This window comes from Sphaeramia orbicularis, chromosome 10, assembly GCF_902148855.1.
Source record: "Sphaeramia orbicularis chromosome 10, fSphaOr1.1, whole genome shotgun sequence".
Lineage (NCBI taxonomy): Eukaryota > Metazoa > Chordata > Actinopteri > Kurtiformes > Apogonidae > Sphaeramia > Sphaeramia orbicularis.
In genome coordinates this window covers 5,511,090-5,535,941 of record NC_043966.1, presented here as the reverse complement: position 1 = coordinate 5,535,941, position 24,852 = coordinate 5,511,090, and the positions used below count along the sequence as shown (strand labels likewise).

At 35.6% G+C, this 24,852-nt stretch overlaps 1 protein-coding gene across 2 annotated transcripts in view; it reads right to left on the bottom strand.

The window, feature by feature from the left end:
- dgkq (diacylglycerol kinase theta) overlaps nucleotides 1-24,852 on the bottom strand; it is a 51,099-nt gene that overhangs the window by 14,954 nt on the left and 11,293 nt on the right. For both annotated transcript variants that reach the window (XM_030145741.1, XM_030145742.1), the window contains exons 2-9: nucleotides 17,999-18,078; nucleotides 15,695-15,794; nucleotides 13,549-13,634; nucleotides 9,492-9,617; nucleotides 4,273-4,426; nucleotides 2,196-2,264; nucleotides 1,858-1,958; nucleotides 1,058-1,272 (exon numbers count right to left, since the gene is read on the bottom strand). In XM_030145741.1, the coding sequence (XP_030001601.1) occupies nucleotides 1,058-1,272; nucleotides 1,858-1,958; nucleotides 2,196-2,264; nucleotides 4,273-4,426; nucleotides 9,492-9,617; nucleotides 13,549-13,634; nucleotides 15,695-15,794; nucleotides 17,999-18,078 (931 nt within the window). The remainder of the gene's footprint in view (nucleotides 1-1,057; nucleotides 1,273-1,857; nucleotides 1,959-2,195; nucleotides 2,265-4,272; nucleotides 4,427-9,491; nucleotides 9,618-13,548; nucleotides 13,635-15,694; nucleotides 15,795-17,998; nucleotides 18,079-24,852) is intronic.

Here is a 24,852-nt window from a genome sequence, read left to right as displayed (position 1 = left end):
GAGCTACCTCTAAATTTCTGAAATTCTCCATTATTTGGCAAACAGTTTTGAGTTTTGAACCACTAATAGTTTTTTTTGCCATTTGTATTATTCTATCTTCATCTTATTTCATGTTTAAAAAATAATTAAAACCAAATATAATCTTTTTGGTTTCACTTCAGATTAAAAATCATCCTTTAAACAGTGAAGAAATAATGATTTCACAGTTTATGCTATTAATAATTACCACAGGGTGCTTGTTCTTTATTAAAGACTTTTTCCAGACATTTTCTAAACTGCTATTTTTTCCCCCCAGACCTTGACTTTATGTACTTTTATACTTGCGTTGCTACTTTTTTTTGGTTAAGATTGTACCTGTTGTGTGCAGTGGAAAAGTTCAGTGTAATAAATGTTTGAATGAATGAATGCATAATTCGCAGTAAATTATGTTTTACTGACAGAAACGTTTTTAAAACATATGAAAATCGCAAAAGTGCATGGATATCACACAAACAAGTCTCACTAAAATCATTCCAGAACTGACCAGTTAGTGAAATCACATCAAGTTTTTTTTTTACATGCTTTAAAAGTCTTATAGGTTATACTTCCTCCCACTCCTTTTCAAATATGTAAATAAAGTTATATTTTGTTTTCATGTACATATATATGTATACGTTTTTCATGTTTTCTTGCAATCTGTTTTATTTCTAAGGACTAAAGTAGGATTTCTTGCTTTAGTTGCATATTTGAAATAAACTCAAATTAGTAACTAATATGTTTTCCTCATGTATTTTTATTTATCTTACAGGATTATGTGCCTTTGAACATACTCTAAAATTCAACTATGAGAGAAACTGTTTTCCATATTTTATTAAGACTTTCATTCAAAATTCCAGACTTTTCAAGGTCTGGAAAACAGCGGTTCAAAATTCCAGACTTTTTAAGACTTTCAAGGCCTGCACCACCCCCTCTGTATCAGTATCAACAGAAGTTTTCATCATGAAAACACCTTTGGTCCGACCGTCCATCCCAAACATCCTGAAACAGTACAAAGACTCCGTTTCCCATCAGCCCTCACCTGGGCCAGCCGGCGTACACCTTGATGACCTCAGTGTCTTGGGGTTTGGACCTCAGCATCCAGGAGTCGCCTCCCTCCTTCAGTGAGCCCCTGTTGTCCGGACCGCCGTTACGGTTCAGGATGTCGTCGCTATGGAGACGCTGTTGGCCGCCGATCTCGTGGAGCTCGTAGTCCTGGGGGTTGTCAGGGAGGTAGAAGGCCCTCAGCGCCGCCTCCTACAGGGAAACACAGGAACTGCGCTGAGAACGGCAGATCTAAAATGACTCATAACTAAATAAACACATTTAGATTTAGTTCAGTATTTACAACATTGAACTCAATGTTCAGTTTTAAATTTGTAATAAAATCTATTATAAATGTTGCAGAGTTCCAAGACTGACACTTATTTTTCGGGGGCTGATATCAGCAAATTAATTACCTGGTATTTTTTTTAAGTATCATGATTTTATCTAACTTTGAAAATCCACTGTCAGTCATATAGTTTATGTATATATATATTACATTTTCAGTTTCACATACAAAGGATATATTATAACAAAATGTTTTTAGAAGTGTCCACAGAGAATCTCTATAGAAAACATCATAACATCTGAGCAACTGTTTAACAGAATGTTACGCAATTTGGTCCAAATGTTCACTTGTGCTCTATAATAAACAGAAATGATTGTGGTGACAAAAGGTCAAAGGTGAACTGGAGGTGAAAGTAACAGGTAACTTACTCTTGATAAAGGGTTATATATGTCATTTTTTTTATATTTCTATGCAAGTTGTAGAACAGGCAGAGCAGAACTGCCTCTTACCACCACCTCTTCATTCTTGGTGGCTCTCAGGATGGAGACTGGTCGGAAGAGGCCGCGTTTGACTGCATCATCGCCGTCAAACACCTTGAGGTACTGTTTACCTGTGGGTCAGAGCAAACACACAATCAGCTGTAATTATCAGTCAATCAGTATTTATTTATTTGTAGACCCCTTTACAACACTTAAAGTGACCAAAATGCTTTCCAATAAAATCAAAACATATAAAAATCAATAATAAATAATAAAAAACAACAATAAAAACAAATATAAGTAATTATACGACCCGTATGTGCTGTATACATGGTAATGAAGCTCCTTGACTGTAGAACCAAACCTACCGGACTCTGCAGCAGCTGTCGGACCGTCTTTACCCCCCAGAGCAGACGGATCCACCTCATCTGAATTATCTGAACAAACACATAAAAGAAGAACATGTAAGGAACGCTCTGTGTTTTGACTCCTCATGGATCGACTTATGAAAACTGAAATGCACAGAGAAAGTTTGTGGACATTTGAACGGCTAGAAACAACAAATATTTGAGTATTTATTTATTGGTTTATTTATCTGCCCAGCTTATAATCAATAAAGTTTATCTATCTATCTGTCCGTTTAACAGGGACATTGACAAGACAAGACAAGATAAGATAAGACTTTATTGATCCCACCATGGGGAAATTTGCTGTAAATGCACCAGAGTTAGTCTAATGCCTATTTTTCATTTGCAGTTCCTGGACAGATGTTGAACTGTCATCCTAAAAGGTTCTAAACATGCAATTTTTACAGCATAAATGTAAAATACCTAAACACAGACAAGTACAATATAAGTTTTGCAGGTCAAAATCTACAATTAATATCACATCTGACAAAGAGTCAAAAATGATTAGAAACACTTTGCACTTAGACATATTAAAAAATACAGCAGAGACAGGACTAAAACATTCTAACGTCAGCAGCTCCAATTCTTCATCTTACAGTGTGAATCATGGAACACCTAAAACTGTCTACCATGTGTGTTCAGGTTTGATGAAATGTGTTTCTGTGTCTGTCGCACATCCAGGACAGACTCATGTGATCTCACAAATGTCATGAATCCAGTTGTCTCGCAATTTGATTTGGGCAACAGGACCGTTCATCACATTCTCAGCTTAAATAATACAGAATGTGGGGTTTTCGCTCACATTCAAAGCCTCAGGCACAGCACCTAAATCATTCCAGGAACTACCAAAGCTAAAATAATCCTTGGTCCTCAGCTCAGTTCTTGGATAAATTTTGCTTTTGAGATTTTTGGAAGTCATAGCTGTAAAAATGAGGCTCCAAAATGATGTCAATTATAGAATCTGAAATGGAATAATACAATATTTACTTAAGGGGTCATATTTACTGTATCTAAACCCACTTTTATTCATCTTTGGTTCATTTATTTGTGTATTTGGACCCTAATAGTTCATTCAGTTTGAATTTCAACCCTTCAGGTACTGCAAAACTATCTTTATATTCATTCTGGCGAAAACTGAGTGGATTTCTACAACCTGTTTGAATTCCTTCTTAATTTGTTTCGTTTTATATTTAGTTATGTCACGACATTTGCACATATTAGGTCCAGACTTCTGACGAACATTTCTCCAAGTACGACATAACCGTTTGTCAGCAGCAGTGGTTATAGTCCATACTGAAAATACGTCCAAACTTTCAGCCAGTTACCTAAAATGTTCAGTTGTTGGTTGTGTTAATGAACACAAGTGGCTGAATGAGACACAGACGCACATGCAGTTGAAATATGAATGAATGAATGAATTTTTGGTTTTACATCAATCATTGCACTTAGTACACTAATTGTAATAAACATAAAAACCAAAAAAGTAAAAATATGTGCAAATTATAGATATACTGAATGAAAGGGTAACATTTTAGAAATATAAAAGTAGTATAAAATGTGCAAATGTAACAGTGTAAACAAACATGTAGACCAGTGTTACTGAACAATTACGGTGTCACGATCTGAACTATTACTGTGCATTAAAATCACACACACTGATAGAAGATTTCGACCATATCACCCCCCCACTAATGGTGCCCATTTGGCTCAAAGCTCTTTACATTTGTTATGTTCCTGACTGAAGTGAAACAACCTCCTCCACTCACAGCTGAAACTGAACCGTACCTTCACCCCACGCTAAAGTACATCAAGTCGTTTATCATTTCGGAGGAGCCGACATTTTAAGTGAGAGCAGTTCAGTGTGATTTAAACAGAGCCTCAGAAATGCAGTAATTATTTATTCATCTCCCTCGACGTGATGTGAAACCTCATTTTGAGCTCGACAGAGAGGCTTTCAGGAAGTGAGTTGGGTGTTTCTGTTCAGTTTGCGTCAGCAGCATCAGACAGGATGTGGTTTCGAGTGTGTGTTTGTGTGTACCCAGGTCGTGGCTGCAGTTCTCTGCGATTCGGTAACAGTGCATCTTGCTGAAGTTTCTGGAATCGAGGCGGACGCAGAACGGATGCAGCATCATACCGCGCAGACGACCCATAGTGCACTCTGGTGGCATGCTGAGGTAGCACGCTGCGTGACTCTGCAGGGACGACAAAAAAAACCCAAACATGAACTTCAAGGTCAAAACGAAAAACACTGGCTTCTTAAATCAAGATTCAATAATGTTTATTGTCAGTATATGCACATAATGACATTTTTCTAGGAGGTAGCTCTCGGCTAGATACAACAAAAAAAGAAAATATAAAATAAAAACACTCATAATTATGTACATCTATGGGTGCCTCTATGAAACTGGTCCTAAAGACAGAACATGGGGGCTAAAAACTCATACCAGATGTAGACTAATGTTATGAAGCAAGTTTGGAAGCACTTTGGGTCTATTTTAGAAACTATTTTTCTGTTAAAACACATTTTTATATTATTTAACATTATTTTTAATACAAAAATCTGCATGTAACACAGACAAAAGGACACGAAAATTACACGCCACTATTTTTTTGGAATATCTCTTTATTCTCTCACAGGTACATTTTGGTAATTGATCTAATTATGCAAGGCAGAGTGTTTCACAAAAATGACTAATGTTGCAAAATCATTTGCAATTTATATGTGTTTAAACCCCTTTAGCCTGTGGGCCTAAAAAATTATATTAATATTCATCTACTATAAAAATATAATAAATCAGGACAATGGATGTTTTTTTCAACTTTTGCCCAAAGTTTAGACCCTAATGTTAATAAAAGTACATCAAAAGTGTATTTTAGTGCAAACTTTAATGTTCAAACATGATTTTTAATTTTTGTGGGCTGAAATATACGCTATTAAAAATCTCCGACACGAACAATTAATTGATGCATATCATTGTCAATCCAGCCGAAAAAAAACAGGCGAGGATAAAAAAAATTCGAATTTCTCTTTTCGTTTGTTACAGTTTACTCAGGCAGAGTAATAGATGCAATATTTTAGACAATGGGAATAGATTCTGTGAGGTCTGTAAATGTTCACAGACACCAAGAACATCCATATGAACCTTATTATTGTGAAGTAATTCTTCATTTACTTTGGGTATGTCTGTTTAGGCGTTTTTCCCCTGAAAATATGGTCAGGGTTTAACAGGTTAAATGTGCAGGCTCTGTATGTTCTGTATGTATGTAATGAGTGGACACAATGAGTTACACACGAAACCTGGAATGAGACTGAGACTGATGAAAAACCCACATGTGTGGATTAGAAAAACCACTAGGATCGACACATTTAACTCAGTCTTTATTTATAGTCTATATAAGACCATTTATAGACATGTTTTCACATCTAATGCACTGACACCTAGGTAGTTTTTCATGTCCCAATTTGGTCCTATTTTTGGCCACAATATTTTATTTAAATTCATTAATTATGGGATGGCTCAGAGCAAGAGTATAATATTTTTGCATTTATGTGAGGTCATATCATTAGGTCCATCCTGGGGGGGAATAGGTCTAAATTTCTCTTATATTATTGGGTCTAAAAAAGCTGGAAAAGTGCCAGATACCAAAATGCACCCAGTTTCACAGAAGCACCCCAATATGAGAGACACTAAAGAATGAGTGTAAAAGACTATGTACAATGTATATGGAAAGCAATATGCAGCTCAGTACAGGACACAGTTCAATGGGGGGAGGGGAGGGGTGGGTAAGTGTCAGGGGGAGGGTATGTGTGACTGTAGGGGGAGAGATGGCTTTCACAGCTCTGGGGAAAAAGCTATTTCTGAGTCTGGTGGTGTTAGTTTTTATGGTTTGGTACCGTTTCCCAGAACAAAATGGTACAAATGTGAAGATTTGTTCAGTTTTGTGCAGGATGAGAAGCACAGTTCATACAAAAGGAATCTGTGTCTTCTTAACAAAGCACAAACTCCTCTAAAATACCAATAATACACTTCTTTCATCATGCATTTCTGTCTTTATGGATCTTCACTATCATGGGTCAGGTGTAGAAGAACTATGGTCAAAACAGGATTCATGTAGGATTCTTACTAATAGGAATAATGAAAGTAAAAATGATATATATACAGGGTGGGGAAGCAAAATTTACAATGAACATTTAGTTGTTTTTTCTCAGCAGACACTACGTCAATTGTTTTGAAACCAAACATATATTGATGTCATAATCATACCTAACACTATTATCCATACCTTTTCAGAAACTTTTGCCCATATGAGTAATCAGGAAAGCAAACGTCAAAGAGTGTGTGATTTGCTGAATGCACTCGTCACACCAAAGGAGATTTCAAAAATAGTTGGAGTGTCCATAAAGACTGTTTATAATGGAAAGAAGAGAATGACTATGAGCAAAACTATTACCAGAAAGTCTGGAAGTGGAGGAAGCAACAAAAAACGTACCAAAGCTTTTATTAAAGCTCTCAAATCCAAAATCCTAAAGGATCCAACCGAATGCATGAGAAAAATGGCAACTGAACTTGAGGTAGACAACAAGACCGTTAAAAATGCAGTAAAATATGATTTGAAGTTAAAATCTTACACAAGAACACCAGAACACTTGTTGACAACAGCAACAAATCCAACTTTAGCAATTTTTGGGAATCATGTTCATGGCCGCCTTCTAGCCCAGATCTAAACCCTCTGGATTCTGCTGTTTGGGGCGTTTTAGAACATGCTACCGATAGAACATCACACAGCAATGTCCACTTTCTTGAACTCTTTAAGTGCCAGACAGTTAAGGGGCTAATAAGCCTTAAAAGTGCCACAGAATTTGGCCGTTTTTCAGTATTTCGCGTCGTTTTTATAATATTTGAAGAATCCTGCAGGAAACCGCTCGGTAACATCCGACCGATTGCTGATTAGATTCAAAACGCACCGGACGCAGCCGATTCATTATTGATCGTAATTTGCATAATTTATAATAATAATAATAATAATAATAATAATAATAATAATAATAATAATAATAATCTTTATTTATATAGCACTTTTCATACATTAAAATCTGTAGCACAAAGTGTTTTACATATCAGTTTAAAAATCAGTACCGCCCCCCACCCACACCCACCCACTCACCCGCACACACACACACACACACATATACATGCAAACCCACAAGCTCACACATACTTAAGAAGACTGACTGAGCACGGGTAGACCAGAACAAAAATGTACAAGTAAAAGTAAAACATCAGTTAGGAGGCGCTGTCTCAGGGAGCCATCCGCACCAGGAGGCAGCCGCCGACCCCGGCGACCAGGCACCAGCAACACAGACCCGCATCCCAACTAGTGGGAGAGGGCCAACTGGGACCCCCACCCACCAGAAAGGAGCGGACCCCAGTGAGAGAAGGCACCACAGCCCCCGGAGTCCACAGCCGCCCCCCGGCATGGAGGGCTCCCTCTGATGAAACACCGGAGAATAAGAAACATTAAAAAGATAGAAAAATATTATTCGGTCGCGTGACCTCAAATTCCCGTCTGCTTGGTCTCAAAAGGGGGACACAGAAAGAACGTCATCGAAATGTGAGAAACAAATGGGGGTGGATGGTTTGTTTGTACACAAATGTGGCGTGTTCTCCAAAGCCGATCTGATCGGCCCATGGCACTGAAAGTGTTAAGATACTATTAAAGAAGAATGGCAGAAGTTGTCACCCCAATATCTGAGGAACACTTGCGCAAGTTTCAGGAAGCGTGTGAAGGCAGTTATTGAGAAAGAAGGAGGACACATAGAATAAAAACATTTTCTATTATGTACATTTTCTTGTGGCAAATAAATTCTCATGACTTTCAATAAACTAATTGGTCATACACTGTCTTTCAATCCCTGCCTCAAAATATTGTACATTTTGCTTCCCCAAATGTAAATGTCACATCTGTATAAATCTGTTGCATTAACCCATCACTTGTTTCTCCAGGCATTTTAACAGCAGTAGATAGATAAGGATTGTCACATGACCAGCATGATTATTTTAAATGTATACCTTTTTATGATTCTAATTTTATCTGTGCTCTTATTTGTATTTTATTGTCTTTTGTAAAGCACTTTGTGACTTCTCTTGTTTGTGAAAGGTGCTATAAATAAATTTTGCTTGCTTGCTAAAGGCCCAAACATCCACTGGTGACCAAAACATCTACTGATCTAAACTGTTTAATACCTGTTGATCCACTAATCTTATCAATACGCGTAAATAATTGGTCTAAAATACAGTTATTCATCTTTTCATGGTCATCAGATATGACCCATCTGGACGTTCAGAGGCTCCATAGTGAACGTGGAAACACTGTCATCTTCTACAACATTGATTCACCAGTAAAACCCATGGAGTTGGATCAATGACAGTGGATGGAGACACTTGTTTTTGCATTCAATTATTGATGTATTTGCTCAAAAAGTCACTTTTTGTTCAGTTTTTTTCCCGTTTCTGCTACAATAACTTCTGAATTTACTATGAGTTGTCATGAATATCTACATGATCAGTGAATTAGATACAGGAAAGTGCATGATTTACACCAGGGGTCACCAGTCCTAGTCCTTGAGGGCCGGAATCCTGCATGTTTTCGATGTATCCGTCTTCTAACACACCTGATTCAAATGCTAAGCCTATCATCAAGCTCTGCAGAAGCCTGATAATGACCGTCACCTGTGCTGGAAGAGGGAAACATCTAAAACATGCAGGATACCGACCCTCGAGGACCAGGATTGGTGACCCCTGATTTACACTGAAAAATGCTAAATACAGAGGATGATATTATTATAAATAGTGATAAATTACTGAAAAAATCATTTGGGAGCTGACACAAAAGTGGCACCGGGTCTTTATGGGTTACACCAAAATTTTCTGTTTCGAAAAGGTTGGTGTGAATTCAATTAATGTAAAATCAGGCTTGGAAATAATCTTATTTCAGTACGAAAAAGAATCTGTACACTGATCCAAAATAAAAACAATCTGATTAATCCAAAACAAATGATCCTGAAATAAATAAATAATCCTGAAAGAAAATAATTCTACAACGTTGTATTAAACACATTTCAATTAATATTATTTTCTTATTGATAAATCTCACCAAACAATGACCAAAGTTATCTGAGGTTATTATTATCATTATTGATTGATTGATTTTATTTTTTTTTTTTTTTACACATAAATTAATCTGATTGGTCCTCACCGTGATCCCACACCACTCACACCTCATCCCTGACAGGACGTCGGACGAACCACAGGACCGCCGACAGACCTCGCACCGCGCCGCCGACGCCAGGTTACCCTCCCTCCAATGGTGGTGGAACGTATCCTGGAGAGACAGAAAGTAGATCCACCATTACAGGAAACAGTTTGACCAATAAAACCACATGATTTTATCTGTGTTGGTTACAATCACATGACGTGTTTAAAGCTCATCTGTTAAAAAACTAGTGTTTCCTTGAAACATGTCAGTTTGACAGCGATGTTCAGTGGTGAGTTTTTACTCTAGGATGACCAGGTCCAAACACCAAATGCATGGGACACTTTATGGATCCTGAAAACAAGACCTACATTTAGAAATAACACGAAAATAAATCAAGCTACAAAAAACTGATTAAATAGAATAAAACAATCAAAAAATTATCAACACATAAGACAGAAAATGAACAAGTACAACTACTATACTCAATAAAATGCACAAAATATTCAACAAAACAAACTAACAGATAATAAAATAAGAAATAGATGAGATAAGAAAGCCATAATCATGAGATAAAAGTCATAATTATGAGATAAACGCCAAAATTATGAGATAAAATGTCCTAATTATGAGATAAAAAATTGGAATTATGAGACAAGAAAGTCATAATTATGAGATAAAAGTCAGAAGTATGAGATAAAAAGTAAAAATCATGAGATAAAGTCAAAAATGTGAGATAAAAAAGTAAAAATTGTGAGATCAAGAGGCATATTTATGAGATAAAAAGTTGAAATTATGAGATAAAATGTCATAATGAGATAAATAGTTGAAATTATACTCCTGCAGCCAGGGGGCACAGTTCTGATTAGGGATACGTACTTTGGCAGGACACCAGCTCTGACTGATTTTGACCCGGAGCTGTGGTGATTGATCGAGCTCCGATCGAAACACACAGTAACAGGCGTCAGATCTGTTCATTCACTCTGATCCGCTGGTTGTAACAGGAAGACTCTGATTAAAGAGGCTGTGAAGGCGGCGGATCAATAAAGCCAATCACCTCAGTCATTAATCCTCAGGTCGTAACAGCACAGAGGATGGAAACGGACCAGAGCTGACTGAAGTCCAATCAAACATCTGGGACCGTAGTGATGGAGACGAGTGAATGAACCAACCACGGACATTTTTACTCAAACTGTTTGATACAGTGGGACAATATCATGATAAACACACATTTTTCAGTTAAACAATCATTCAGTTTCACTACAAACTATTTCCAGAACTTGGCTCTGATAGTGTCTGACAGTTAACCCTTTCTGTATGTGTGATTTATTGAAAATGTTCCTAAAATTCAACCATTTGCTCAATAACAAAAATTTCAAAACATGCTGATAGAATAGACCTTGTGCTTTCCATAAACATCTGAGCATGCTCAGTTCACCCCCCCCCCCCCCCACCACCACCACCACATGCGTAATGGGGGGGCAAAACATAGAGCAGTGAGTGAGACCGACACGCTATGAAAAAGACTGTTTGGGCTTTTTTTTTTTTTTTTTTTACAGTTTTTCTTGTTCTTTGATTTTACTGCTGTTTGCAGTGTTGTGATTTTCCTTCTTTTTTTTTTAACCGTCTTTTTACTGAGTTTCAACCGTGTAACTGCTTTCTGGAGTTCCACCAGGTGCCACAAAACAGCTGGACTGATTTTTCTGAGGTAATGTCTCAGGGTTTAAAGGGTTAATACCAGGCTTCTCATCTGGAACTACTGCATTTAAAGAAAAATAAAAGCTAAAAAAAAATACAAATCTGATTCATATTTTCCAATAAATTACCTTGAAATCGAGACAGGTTTATTATGATTTATTTAGGTCTGTATTACTTTTACTTTTTGTTTGCCAGTGTATTTTCCTTCTGATTTTATTGTAAAGCAATTTGTGAATTCTTTCTGTGATAAGTGCTGTATAAATAAACTTTACTATTACTTAGATGTTTGGCTCAAAAACTATCCAGTTTCTAATAAAGTCAAAAACAGTTAATTTCTGACCAGCCGCAAATGTGAATATTTTTAAATCCAGGTTAAAAACCTTCCTCTTTTCATGTGCTTATGAGTAAACTCTTTTCAATCTTGTCTTTTAAATGTACTTTTTTGATTTTAATGTCTTGCTTTACTCTATTTTAACTTTAATGTATGATTTTAATATAATTAATGTCTTTCTTTTTATTCTGTGAATGCATTTTAAAGTCACGTTTTATCTCTGATGATTTTAATGTCTTTTTTTTACCTTTTTGGATTTTAATGTAATTTCAATGTGTTGTTGTTTTTGTGTGATTTTTTTTAAGTCTTTGTAAAGCACTTTGACTTACCCTGTGTATGAATAGTGCTATTCAAATAAACTTGCCTTGCCTTCTGATTAATTTATGACATTCTCAGCCCTTTTTGAGAGCCAACAACACTGGAAAATGGTGTGATTTTTTTCTTTTTAGGATATCTTCTTGTATTTTTTATGACGCATAATGTATTAGAAATATATTGTCGACTTGCGTGATATGTAATTTGTATTTGCACAACAAAATAAATCAGTTTGGAAATCATTTCTTCTACTTGCAAAACACAATGTCTTAGGCAATCACAAGGGATTTATATGTTTATATGTTTTCTTTGTCAGGAAATTATCTCCATTCTGCGGCGAACAAACCCTTTGTTGGTTTCTCCTTTTCGTTCACCCACTGCTGATAAACACCTCTGACAGTCAAATCACCAATGAGGAAATAACACATTCAATTTCCTCGCACGTCATAAGAAGATTATTGCACATTCACACAGCGGTCATTTTCTCAGATGTGGAGCTGAGATACAGATTTCAAACAGACAGAGTCATGCTATTCTACGCAAGTTGAATAAACACAGGGAATGTGACGAATCATCATAATTTCACCACTTCCTGTTGATCAGCAACTGAAAACACAATAGATGGTGAAGATCCAGAGGGACGTCAGGCCATATTTCAAAGTGTAACAACGTATTTGAACCCATTAACGACCATTAGACAAGAGCTGACGTTAGCGTTCGACCGCTTCCTGAATAACACTGCAGTCTGAGAGCGTTAGGAAGAAAATAATACATGATACGAAAAGGGAAAAAAAGACCTGCATTCATTCAGATGCATCTAATTGTCTTGGTGTATTTCCTCTTTTAACCAATTGACATAATCGGTATGAACACAGACACAGGCCTGTGTGTTGGAGTGAGTTTTTAAAGTGCTTTACAAATAAAGTAGAGAGAGAGAGAGAGAGAGAGAGAGAGAGAGAGAGAGAGAGAGAGCTTAGTAGTTAATCTTCCCCCTGTAAGTCGCTTTGGAAAAAAGCATCTGTCAAATGCATAAATGTAAATGTAAATATATTGTTGAATGTTATTAACCAGAACATTTCTGAGATTTAGTGAATATTTTAAGCTTGAATTTGATTTCATTCAGTGTGGCTTACTTTGTAAAACTGTTATTGGCCTTCTTTGCTACGTTCAGACTGATTTTTTTTTTTTTTGTGGTAACAGGTTATCACATGACCTTCAATTACAATCTGACAAAACAGGAAAGGATAGATAAATAAATAAATAAATAAATAAATAAATAAATGTATACCGCAACATGGGACAGTTGTTATAGTACCAGACTGTAGATAGAATAGGCTGGTTGACATAATAACCATAATCCTGCAAATAAAGTTCCAATGAAATTCATTAGGCTGAAAAAAAAGAATGAATGAATGACTGAAGTAATCATTACTATGAACAGAGGCTAGGTGATGTATACATTTCTCAAGTTCCAGGATTTTGCCATTATATATCTTCTTGTAGCTTGTTGATCTAAACCAGGGGTTGGCAAACTTTACAACCTATAGAACCATTTTTGTCACGAAAAAGAAAAAAGAAATCTGATAAAATAAGTGATTTGGGCCACTTTTAGCGGCAGTGTGAACGTAGCGTTTGTGAATCTGAAATGAAGTTCGAACAAATGCATCCTTTGAGATGGAGGCCTGTGTAGGAAAAGGTCATGATGCGTTTACTGACCTGCTCTGTCGTTCCATCGAGGTGACAGCTGCGACAGTCAGCACAGCTGAACACAGCACAGTCAGCGTGGACGTGAAGCTCACACACTGAAAACACACACACACACACACACATTAGTGATGCATAACCTCTGTAACAACAGCTCATGTTAAGAATGTGGGGTCAAAGGTCACAGGTTCAACCGTGGGTCAGATCACAGACAAGCTGCTGCTCTGAACTCACAGCTGAAGTTCAACAATATACAGTTCACTTATATCGAACAAAGCGAAGACGCATTTTATTCTTATTTTCTTACGTCATAAGGAAAACATGCATTTACTGTTTGTATTATTCATTATCTATATTATCCCTTATTTTCATATTATTTGTTATTTTTCACTTTTCTGTTTGTGTTTTGTTTGTCCACATTTTCTGACAATAAGTTTTTTACAATCAGCTGACAAATGCTCACTGACATACATGTGAAATTATGAGGAAAAAGCACAAAAAAGAAATCCACATGAAACCTTTTAAATACATTCTCTTGCATGTGTGGAGGATTAGTTGCAGGCTGACACACATTATTTAACATGGCGTCTCATTGTCATAAATCATTTGCCTGATGAGAGTCTAGCTCTGAAATGCTGCGGTAAATGTCACCATGTGCAGTGTGAGTCTTCTTGCAGCTTTTTAAAACACACGTCTATCTCCTGCACCACTGTAATGAAATATACATGTGTGTTCTGAAAATTAAAGAATAAAATAAAATAAAATAAAACAAAATAAATTGGAACTTACACCCCACGTTTTAATGAGGTCAGATCTCATTAAAATGCACCTTTAACACATGTCTAAATGTGTATAATTTTTTGCCATGCAACGCCACAACACGTGACATTTTTTCTTTTCAACACAGGGTGTTAAAAAACAAAAGAAGTGATTATTTCAGTTGCTTTTCAGCTACAAACCTCAAAACTGAACTAGTACATAAACTGGAGGTGGCTGCGGTCCATGTGAAGATGATGCATTTAACACTTTAAGAATAGTCTTTGCATTTTTAAGGGAAAATTTGATATTTTTCTATATTTATTTTATTGGCTGTGTAAGTAAAAGAAGAAAACTGAAGAAAAAGTGTCTTTTTCTTTTTCTTTGACCTGGACCTACTTCTGTGCTGGCTTTCAAATATCTTCTTCTTTGCATTTATCACCCACTAAGTGATTTACCACTATTTATTATTTTAACCTCTGCATTTTTCAGTAAAAATCAGGTATTTTCCTATGTTTAATTTACTGACTGGGTAAGTTTGTTTAATCAAAATGGAGAAAACTGAAGAGAAGGTGTCTTTTTCAGCAAAATATATCCTTAACTGAACATAAACCCAGTGTGTCCATCCACTGTCATTGATCCAACTCCATGGGATTTACTGGTGAATCAGTGTTGTAGAAGATAACGGTGTTTCCACGGTAACTACGGAGCCTCTGAACATGGTCATATGTGATGACCATGAAAAGATGAAGAACTGTAGTTTACACCAATTATTTACATGTATTGATAGAATTAATGGATCAACAGCTATTAAACATTTTAGATCAGTAGATTATTTTGCTTAAGATAAGATGAGATACGATAAGGTAAGGTAAGATAAGATAAGATAAGATAAGATAAGATAAGATAAGATAAGATAAGATAAGATAAGATAAGATGAGATAAGATAAGATAAGATGAGATAAGATGAGATAAGATAAGATAAGATAAGGTAAGATAAGATAAGATAAGATAGATAAGATAAGATAAGATGAGATAAGATGAGATAAGATGAGATAAGATAAGATAAGATAAGATAAGATAAGATGAGATAAGATGAGATAAGATGAGATAAGATGAGATGAGATAAGATAAGATAAGATAAGATAAGATGAGATAAGGTAAGGTAAGGTAAGGTAAGGTAAGGTAAGGTAAGGTAAGGTAAGGTAAGATAAGATAAGATAAGCCGTTATTAGTCCCACAAGGGAAAATTCCAGATTCACAGCAGCAAAGTACAAAAGCACACAAGAGCAAAAAAAGCGCAAAATCAAAAATAAAGACAAATCAAAAAAGCTACATATATAGTGTCATTAAAATGAGGGGATGCTGATTAAACTAGTTTAACTGGTGGCACTGGTCTGACCTTCACATCTCAGCGCTGTGTTTCCTTCTGTTGGCTTCCTGCAAACACAGCAGAACCGTTTCTTCTGACCTGCCGGGCCGAAGCAGTGGGCCACCGGAACCTGCAGGGGGTGCCACAGTCAACAACAGAAGGTCAGTCAGGACTCAAACCAAAGAACAACCGAACAAACAAACAAACAAAAAAGAACTTTACAGCATTTTGTTGTTAACTTTGTGTCTTCCCTTTGTTCTTCCTCCTTTCTGTCCTTTTCTCCAGGTATTTCTAGTTCTGCTCCTGGAGGATTTCTTTGGTTTCTTCTCTATATTATGTTTGCTGCTTTCTAAATAAAACTGAACGGAACCGGGAGTGAAAACAATCATTGTTTTTCAAGTTTGCACATAAAGCTACAGTCTGAGCTTTGATACATCATTATATTACGACGGCGTATTAGGGCCACATAAGAAATTAAAAACACTTATCACTATAGAGAATAAAGTTGTAGTTTTCAAAAACTCATTATTTAACCAAAATAATGTCATACTTTTATGAGATTAAAGTTGTAATATTTTGAAATTAAATTCGACAGTTTCTGGTTACAAGCAGCAACTTTTACTTCTGCTGGACCGGACAAACCCCAAATGAAAGAATAAAAACACAAAATGTTCCAAGGTCTCCATTAAGTGACGAGTGGGTACGACTTCATTCTCGCAAATTATGATATTTTTCCCACCTGTTTGTATTCTCATAATATTACAGCTTTCATAAAAGTATGACATTTTCATTAAACACTAAGTTTTTTAAAACTACAACTTTATTCTCATTATATTACGCCTTTAATCTCGCAGTGACAAGCGTTTTTATTTTCTTATGTGGCCCTAATACGCCGCCATATTATATTATATATTATTAACTATCTCAAAATGTATTTATCTTCCATTATGCAATAATACTCATCTTGAGTTAATACTACAAGGTCATTTTAAATGTTATGCTCCATTCATTACAACACTTTAACCTGTTTTTTGAGTTCCTTCTATCTGTTTTATATGAAGCACTCAGGATTTGTAATTTGCCTTGAGCCACATTTTTTTAATGAAAGCTGGTATATGAATAAGTTATTAATCATCCTGCTGAGTGCTGAAATGAAATGCCAAATGATATAAAAGCTGATGTGACAGAAGTCCATCTATTCTTAACTCCAACAGAAGTGCAGATGTGTTGGAAAAAAAAAAAAAAAAGACTATTTTCTCATTTCTACCGGCTGTTTTCCCACTACATTTTGGTCTTATTCCATCTTTTATGCCATTTTTGTTATGTTTGTTGTGCAAAATCTGTTTGAATGGAAGCACCAAAGACTTCATTCATTCCTTCATTCATTCATTTATTCATTTTCCAAACTGCTGAATCCTCTGGAGGGTTGCAGGGGACTGGATCCAATCCCAGTTACCATTGGACTCCCCTCAAAACCATTAAAGCTAAAGTCAAAAGCCTGTTCTGAATGTGTAAAGAGTAAACAGTACAGACCTTTCTGTTAAAATGCAGGGAATAAAAGGAAGAAGTTGTCAAAAATATATACAGATACTTGAAAACTACTGCGAGAACAAACAAACAGGATGATTTTGGCTCATATTAACTAATTATATTAGTGTGACGAAGGCAGATTTTGCAGAAATGTCAGTGTTTACGGATTTAACTTAACCCATAAAGACCCAGTGATACTTTTGTGGCAGTTCCCAATTTAATTTTTCTCTCTATTTAACCTTTCTTAAATGACTTATCACCATTTATCATAATATCATCCTCTCTGTTTTGCATTTTTTTCCATGAAAATCAGTTATTTTCCCATATTCAGTTTACTGATCACGTACTTTAATCATCAAACTGAAATTACATTTGAGGGTTTTTATACCAACAAGAGAGAAAACTGAAGAAAAACGGACTTTTTCAGCAAAATATATCATTAACTGAACATAAACTAAATGTCTCCATCCACTGTTATTGATCCAACTCCATTGGTTTTTACTGGTGAATCAATATTGTAGACGATAACGGTGTTTCCACGGTAACTACGGAGCCTCTGAACGTCCAAATGGGTCATATCTGATGACCATGAAAAGATGAAGAACTGTATTTTACACCAATTATTTACATGTATTGATAGGATTAGTGGATCAACAGGAATTACACTTTAGCTCAGTAGATGTTCTTGGTCACTGGTGTATATTTGGGTCTTTTTGGGTTAAATTCCGGATGCAGTGATGATTATTAAGACTGATGGCGTGAGCTGATTGGATAAAAACATCAGTTTCCATGATCTTTACTCACCCGGATTAAAGTTGGAGTCACGCAGGAACAAACTGAACGCAGCGTCTTCAGGCATTTCTCATGACACATGAAGTTACACACTGAGGAGACACAAACAGACCCATGAGCAAGGCATTAGCACTGTTAGGCTGCGGGTTAGACTCCAGACAGGATATGGCTTTAAACACCAGGGAATACAAAACTGGTACAGGAGCAGACTGGGAACAGTTACAACACTTTCTGCATTTCCTTCAGTTACTCTGAGACAATATAACACAATGTCTGTTCGATTATTATGCACATTAGTAAAGTCATGGATTTGTCATTTCTCTACAGGAGTTGAAACAAATACAAAAGCTTCACAAAAGAGCGCATTATATGTTATTGATCAGTGGTAGAAATCTTGCAGAGCACTGTGCAGAGTATATTATAGGTTGTTCAATAGTAGATATGATAACAATTCAACAGGAAAAAGGCAATAGTCGATTAACAGGTCGATATCAGACCCAAACATTATAAATTATGATTATAAATACACTGTTTGTGCTGATGATTTTCTCACAAACATCCAAAGTAAAAGACTGTCCACACCAACACCTGTACCTGTACCAGAAAAAATCCATTGAAAAAATACTTAAAGGGGTCAAATTTATCTAAACCCATTTTTATTAGTCTTTGGTACATTAAGGGCCAGATCTATTAAAGGTTTGCATGTATAAAAACATGTGCAAACTCACTGCACACACAAAAAAAATGTACACTGATTACTGATTTACTAGCAGTGCGCACTAAGGGTTGTGTTTTTCAAAGGTGCAAAATAGCGGGTATGCATCCAGTTAGTACATCTGACACAATGAATATGAGATATGGGCCGTTTACACGCTATTGTGCGTGTGCTGGGAGGAAAAAAATGTAAATATATTAATTTTGTGCACACAAAGTGATTTATCAAACCCAAAAGCAATTTTTGCTCATAGAAACTGTTTCTATATTTAACACATCTCAAAGGGAGGTGCTAACGGTTTGTATGTGCAACAGCTGCGGTTGAAATGATGAAACGAGATGCAGAGAACGCATTTTTCACCCTCGTGTGAACATTTTTGGAATGGCGGTTGAAGATGGACCTGTGGAGTTTAACTAATGAAGAATTCAGACCCAAGCAGAGCATTTACAGTTTATGTAGACCACAGGGAAACGTTTGAAAATGCATAATTCCATTTAAAAAAAAGGAAAACTATCACTGCTTTAAATCAATACATAAATCTGGAACGTAACATCAAACTGTGTCAAAATACTGCATATAAAAACAGGACCAATGTCCCATCATGTTCTACAAGAATCAATCGGTGGATAAGAACTGGATACAACAGTTTCATGTTCAAGTTGTATGTTTCTTGTTGTACACTTGGAAATTGAAAATAAAAAAAATCAGCTGATGCAGCATGTCAACATTATAAAACACACTATTATTTTGATCGGCTGTTAAAATAGACATTTATGAGTTTAAGTTTGAAGAAGAAAACTTGATGACACCATAATACAGACGTGTGTAAACAATGACACTTCTACTTTATTCAGTGACTGAAACAGTCTGTGGATAAATAGCATTAGCTCACTGGTGGTTTCAGTTCCAAGTGTGTCCTGTCTTTGGAATATCAATACATCCAATCACTTTAACAGTATTTTAATCTCTGTGGGACTGAATGAAGTAAGATTAATCTAAAAATAATGTTGACAATAATCCATAATGAGAATAACCATTAGCTGTGGCTCCACTTCAGATAAACTAGGCCTGAATACTTTAATCCTCCTACTCAATGAAATCATATTTATGTAAGTCATGGGAAACGCTGTGGATAAAATTAAAAAAAACAGTGTAGTGTGAGCTGAGGAAGCTGTAGATATGTTTGTGATCGGCCTATTTGTGGCGTCAAACTGACATTTAGTGTGTGGTGTTTTTGCCTTTTCTGTCTCACTGTGGTAAACCTCACGTTAACTCAGTCCAGTTTCACACACTGAACTCATCACACTGATCTGCTGCAGCTCAGAGCCGCCATGTTAACGTCTGAACACACACTGGCACACACCTCAGTACTCAAGAATGAATATTCACTATCATCTGGATTATGATATTCCCCAATATTGTCTTAAATAAATCAACTTTCTGCATTAAAATCATTATTCCAGTCAGCCTAAAATGTGACAAAAGTAAGCTGTAAAATCCTACAGTTTAATAAAAGATCAGATAACCAAAATCTGGTGCTACAAAATTTTGTTAAAAAGTCCAAATGTGATTATTATGGACAATATTGTGATTTTGATTTGAATATATTTGGTTGGGTATCAGGTACGATACCCAGATGAGTCATTTTAAAAGGCGTATTTTTCCAAACTTATGGTAACAGTGATATTTTGCAAAATGTGTATTTTTCTCAATGTTTGGGTCACACTACATGTAAACAGAAGTTAACACTTTAAAACCTGACGTGTCATCGCTGACACACCTTGTGCATATACAGTTTGGATGGCTGTAACTCTTTCACTGTTTGTGCAATTGGAAAAATTCCAACAGTTTCCGAAACCTGAGGCATTGTGTTTAATTGGTTTTAATGGGTCATTACGGTAATTTCAGTCAGGCCTGTACTAGGAGCTGGAGAAGACGCTGTTTTATCAGTGTTACAACATGCAGTAAATTGTAAATAACTGCTAGATTTTGAAAGATTTGGAAAAAAAGTGGTTTGGAAAAATGGCAGCATATTTTCTAACCTTTTAATAATCAAAATAAGAAAAAAGTCCAGGTCGACCATTTTAGGCTTAGGGTTTAAAGGGTTAATGTCACGAAAATTTTAATTTCTAATCATGTTTTCAGAAGTGAAAACTGTAGTTTGTGTCTATATTAACACAATTAAAAGTGGCCTATACTGCCTTTTGTTGCTTTGTGTGATAAACATAAACCAGAAACATCTAATATGATCATATACAGTACTGTGTAAAAGTCTTATTCCACCTTTAGCTTTGTTGTGTTTAGGGTTAAAATGAACATACATGAACACACAGCCTTAAAAGACACAAGAAAACTGAACTAAATGTGTTGGAAAGGTTAAAGTCAGTATTTAATGTGACCTCTGACCCCATGACAAGAAGCAGCACAAACAACTAGAAACATCTGACGTGTTGAATAAAACCTGGTTTAAAACATCTGTAAATTAATGCCATAAATCTCACATTGTCTGAACAAAAGCATTAAAGACATATTAAGTGTAAAGGGAGGTCACACTAAATACGATCACTTTAGTTTATAGAAGCTGTTTTTACCTGAAACTGTAGTTTTACCTGCTGTTCATACCTCACATATATACAGTGAATTTTTGACTAATTCTTTTAAAGAATTGAGAATTTGCCTTTCCTTAAAATGGTCTGTATTTTGATGGCTTATAAAAGGAAAATGGTTAAAAATATCAATATAGTTACTATTAAGCACTGACGGGAAGCCATATATGGACTTTCATTTGGGTCCATGACCTTTAACCTTGAGTGACCTTGAAGGGTCAAACGCAACATTACTCATGTCTACATTTCAGCAATCTTCCTCTCTAAAACTACTGGTCAGATTTATTTAAAATTTTACAGTATTTGTAGCTTCCTTGGGACAATGTCTACAAAGTTTGTTCACAGTTTTGACAGATTTTCATTATTGAGTTTTTGACCAATTTTTGAGATATTAAAAATTTGCTTTTACTTACAGATGTGGAAAAAATTATCAGACCATCAAAACTCATCAAAAACAATGGTTATGCAATCAAGTACTAACTCCTGTGTGGATCATGTGACTAAAACCGACAGAAGAGAAAACATGGAATGTCTAAAAGCACTGTTTTTGTCAGTACAATGCCATAGATATTGATGTAAGAACTGAAGTGATTTTGGTTTTTATCAAGAAAATATGGAAAATGGAGAGATATCAGCTCTGAAATTAAACTACTATGAGCTATTTTTGTTGATATTACTGTATTTGTCCAAACAAATGTACCTTTCGTTGTACCAGGCATTAAAATGAACAAGAAATTGAAGAAAACAAGGGGTGGTCTAATAGTTTTTTTCCGTGACTGTCAGATGTCAGATTAGATCTACACACAGAAACTGACAAACACACACGTGGTCATTTGAACTTTACTAAAACAACAAACATAATGTTGCAACTGAAATGTGGTTGGTAGCACCACACCTTACAGAAAAACCCTGCACACAATGAGGGCGAGTAAAGCTGCAGCTAATGAACCCTCATTATGGATTCACTGGGTGATTTTTTTTTCTGCTGTATCATTCTGACTTGAAAATGCAAGAAATGTCTGAGTGTCAAATTCAGATCAGAGGTTTATTTATGTTCTCTGGGGAAAAATATCAATATAGATAAAGTACTATATAATGATACAATGACACTGTATATCATATCATTCTGTCCCTATTTTTATTAAAACATGCAGGTTTTTCTAAACACCTGCCATATTAAATGTCTAAAATTAAATTTCCAATAAGGTTTGGTTTATTATTTTGATTTCCACTTAACATATATTTAACTGTGAATGATTATATTCTGTAGTTTGGCCTTTAGTTTGTTTTCCTGCTGTTTGTGTAGGAGGTTCTGTTTTGTTTTGGGTTTTTTTGCAAATCTTCAACTTTAAACAAGCTTTTTTCTTGCAACAAAAGCAATTAAAATTCATTAAATTTTACTTAAAGTTCCCCTAATTTGCAGTTATGTAGCACTGGTTTTGATGACATAAAGCAGAAATGATAAAAGAGCATGTGTAGTGATCTTAAATCTGGGTGATGTCATGATCTTACTCTGTCATATGAGCTCCTTTTCAGACAGATCGTACAGATTGTGTCATTAAATAACAGCATTATCCAAACTTTCCTACTCAGCTGTCATTTATTTTCATTTGTGTGAGTGCCAGTGTTGTACTTGTTGTTTTGTACTGAGCTTTTTGTATTAACATTAAAGGGATAATGTGTTTAAGTCCAAGTATAATGATTCTTAGAGCAGTGATATTTTGCTTTTTTAAATGGAATTATGCATTTTCAAACATTTCCCTGTGGTCTACATAAACTGTAAATGCTGTACTTGGGTCTGAATTCTTCATTCATTCAACTCCACAGGTCCATCTTCAACCCTATTTCTGAGTAATGACACCAGAAAGGTGGTTTTGAGCACTGGCCCTTTAAATACACATGAGCCACTTCAGGCCCCGCCCCCTCCAAGTTGTTGACTGCTTTCTGTCCCGTTCAACCACTTGTGTTCGTTAATACAACCAAAAACTGAACATTTTTGGTAATCAGCTCAAAGTTTGGACATATTTTCGGTATGGACTACAGAAATATAGAAATGTTCGTCTGAAGTCTGGACCTTACATGTGCAAATATCGTGACGTAAGTAGTTATAGACGTAACAAATTAAGCAGGAATTAAAACAGGTTGTAGAAATCCACTCGATTTTTGCCCAAATGAATATAAAGATAGCTTTGCAGCACCTGGAGGGTTCAAATTCAAACTATATGAACTATTAGGGTCCAAATACACAAATAAATGAACCACAGACTAATAAAAGTGGGTTTAGATAAATATGAGCCCTTTAAGTATTTTTACGCTGGATTTTTTTACTGTAACAGTTACAGGTGTTGGTGTGGAAAGTCTTGTACTTTTGACATTTGTAAGAAAATCAGCACAAACAATTAAGAGTTTGGTTTTAATTTACGTTAAACAGCAGAGTTTGTGTGAAATTCTGTTGGAAAAACACTGACTTCAATCAGTGGAGGTTGAGCATAAATCCATGTGTCTGGTTCTGAACTCCAACAGTGAGTCTGACTTACACAGCATTAGAGCTCATTTTAGTTCTGGGGTCACATTCAGCCCAGTATGATCTCAAGTGGCCCGGACCAGTCAAATAATAACAGTGAAAAAAGTCAAATTACATCATAAAAATATTTATATCTACAAAGTTACCTTAAAAATCTGAATAACATGAACAACCTGAAATGTCTTAAGAAAAATAAGTGCAATTTTAACGATATTCTGCCTCAGTTTATAATTAACACATGTGCATCACTACTTACATTACAACAACAAATACACTAAACATTTAGTAACAAGCAGAATGTTGTTAAAATGACACTTCTCTTAAGACATTTCAGGTTGTTCATATTTGTTCAGGTTATTCACTTTTTTATACAAGGATAGTTTGTAAATGTAAATATTTTCATGTAATTTTACTTTTTTTACACTAAAAAGAAGAGAAAATTTGCGGTTCTTATCATTTATTGGTTATTATGATAGTATTTTACTGCTCTGACCCACTTTAGAATGAATTGGTCTGTATGTGGAACCTGAATTAAAACTATTTTGACCCCACTCATTTTAAATATCTACACCAGTGGTTTCCAACCTTTTTTGGCTCGTGACCCCATTTTAACATCACAAATTTCTGGCGACCCCAGACATTCAAAACTGAGACTTTTTTTTGCTAAAATTAATCTGTTTTTGATCATGTAATAGTTTGCTATACTATGTCACAAATAAACATTAATTTTAGACACATTTAGTCGATATAATGTGTATTATTCTGGACAGAGGCAGTAAAGCCAGGTGTAGATTACTGCACAAAGGTAGAATTTTATTTCCCTTGGTCAGCATATGTCCAGTCAGTACAGCTTGGATTTACAAGGCTGACAATTAATAGTGAACAAACAAGAAGTGAAACTATGAATTATGAAAGAGCTGCAGCATCTGAAACCGACCACAATGAACATTTGACAGATAAACAGAACCACAGTGCTTCAGTTTCACACTCACAGTTTGTCAGGTCTTTTATGTAGTGTAAT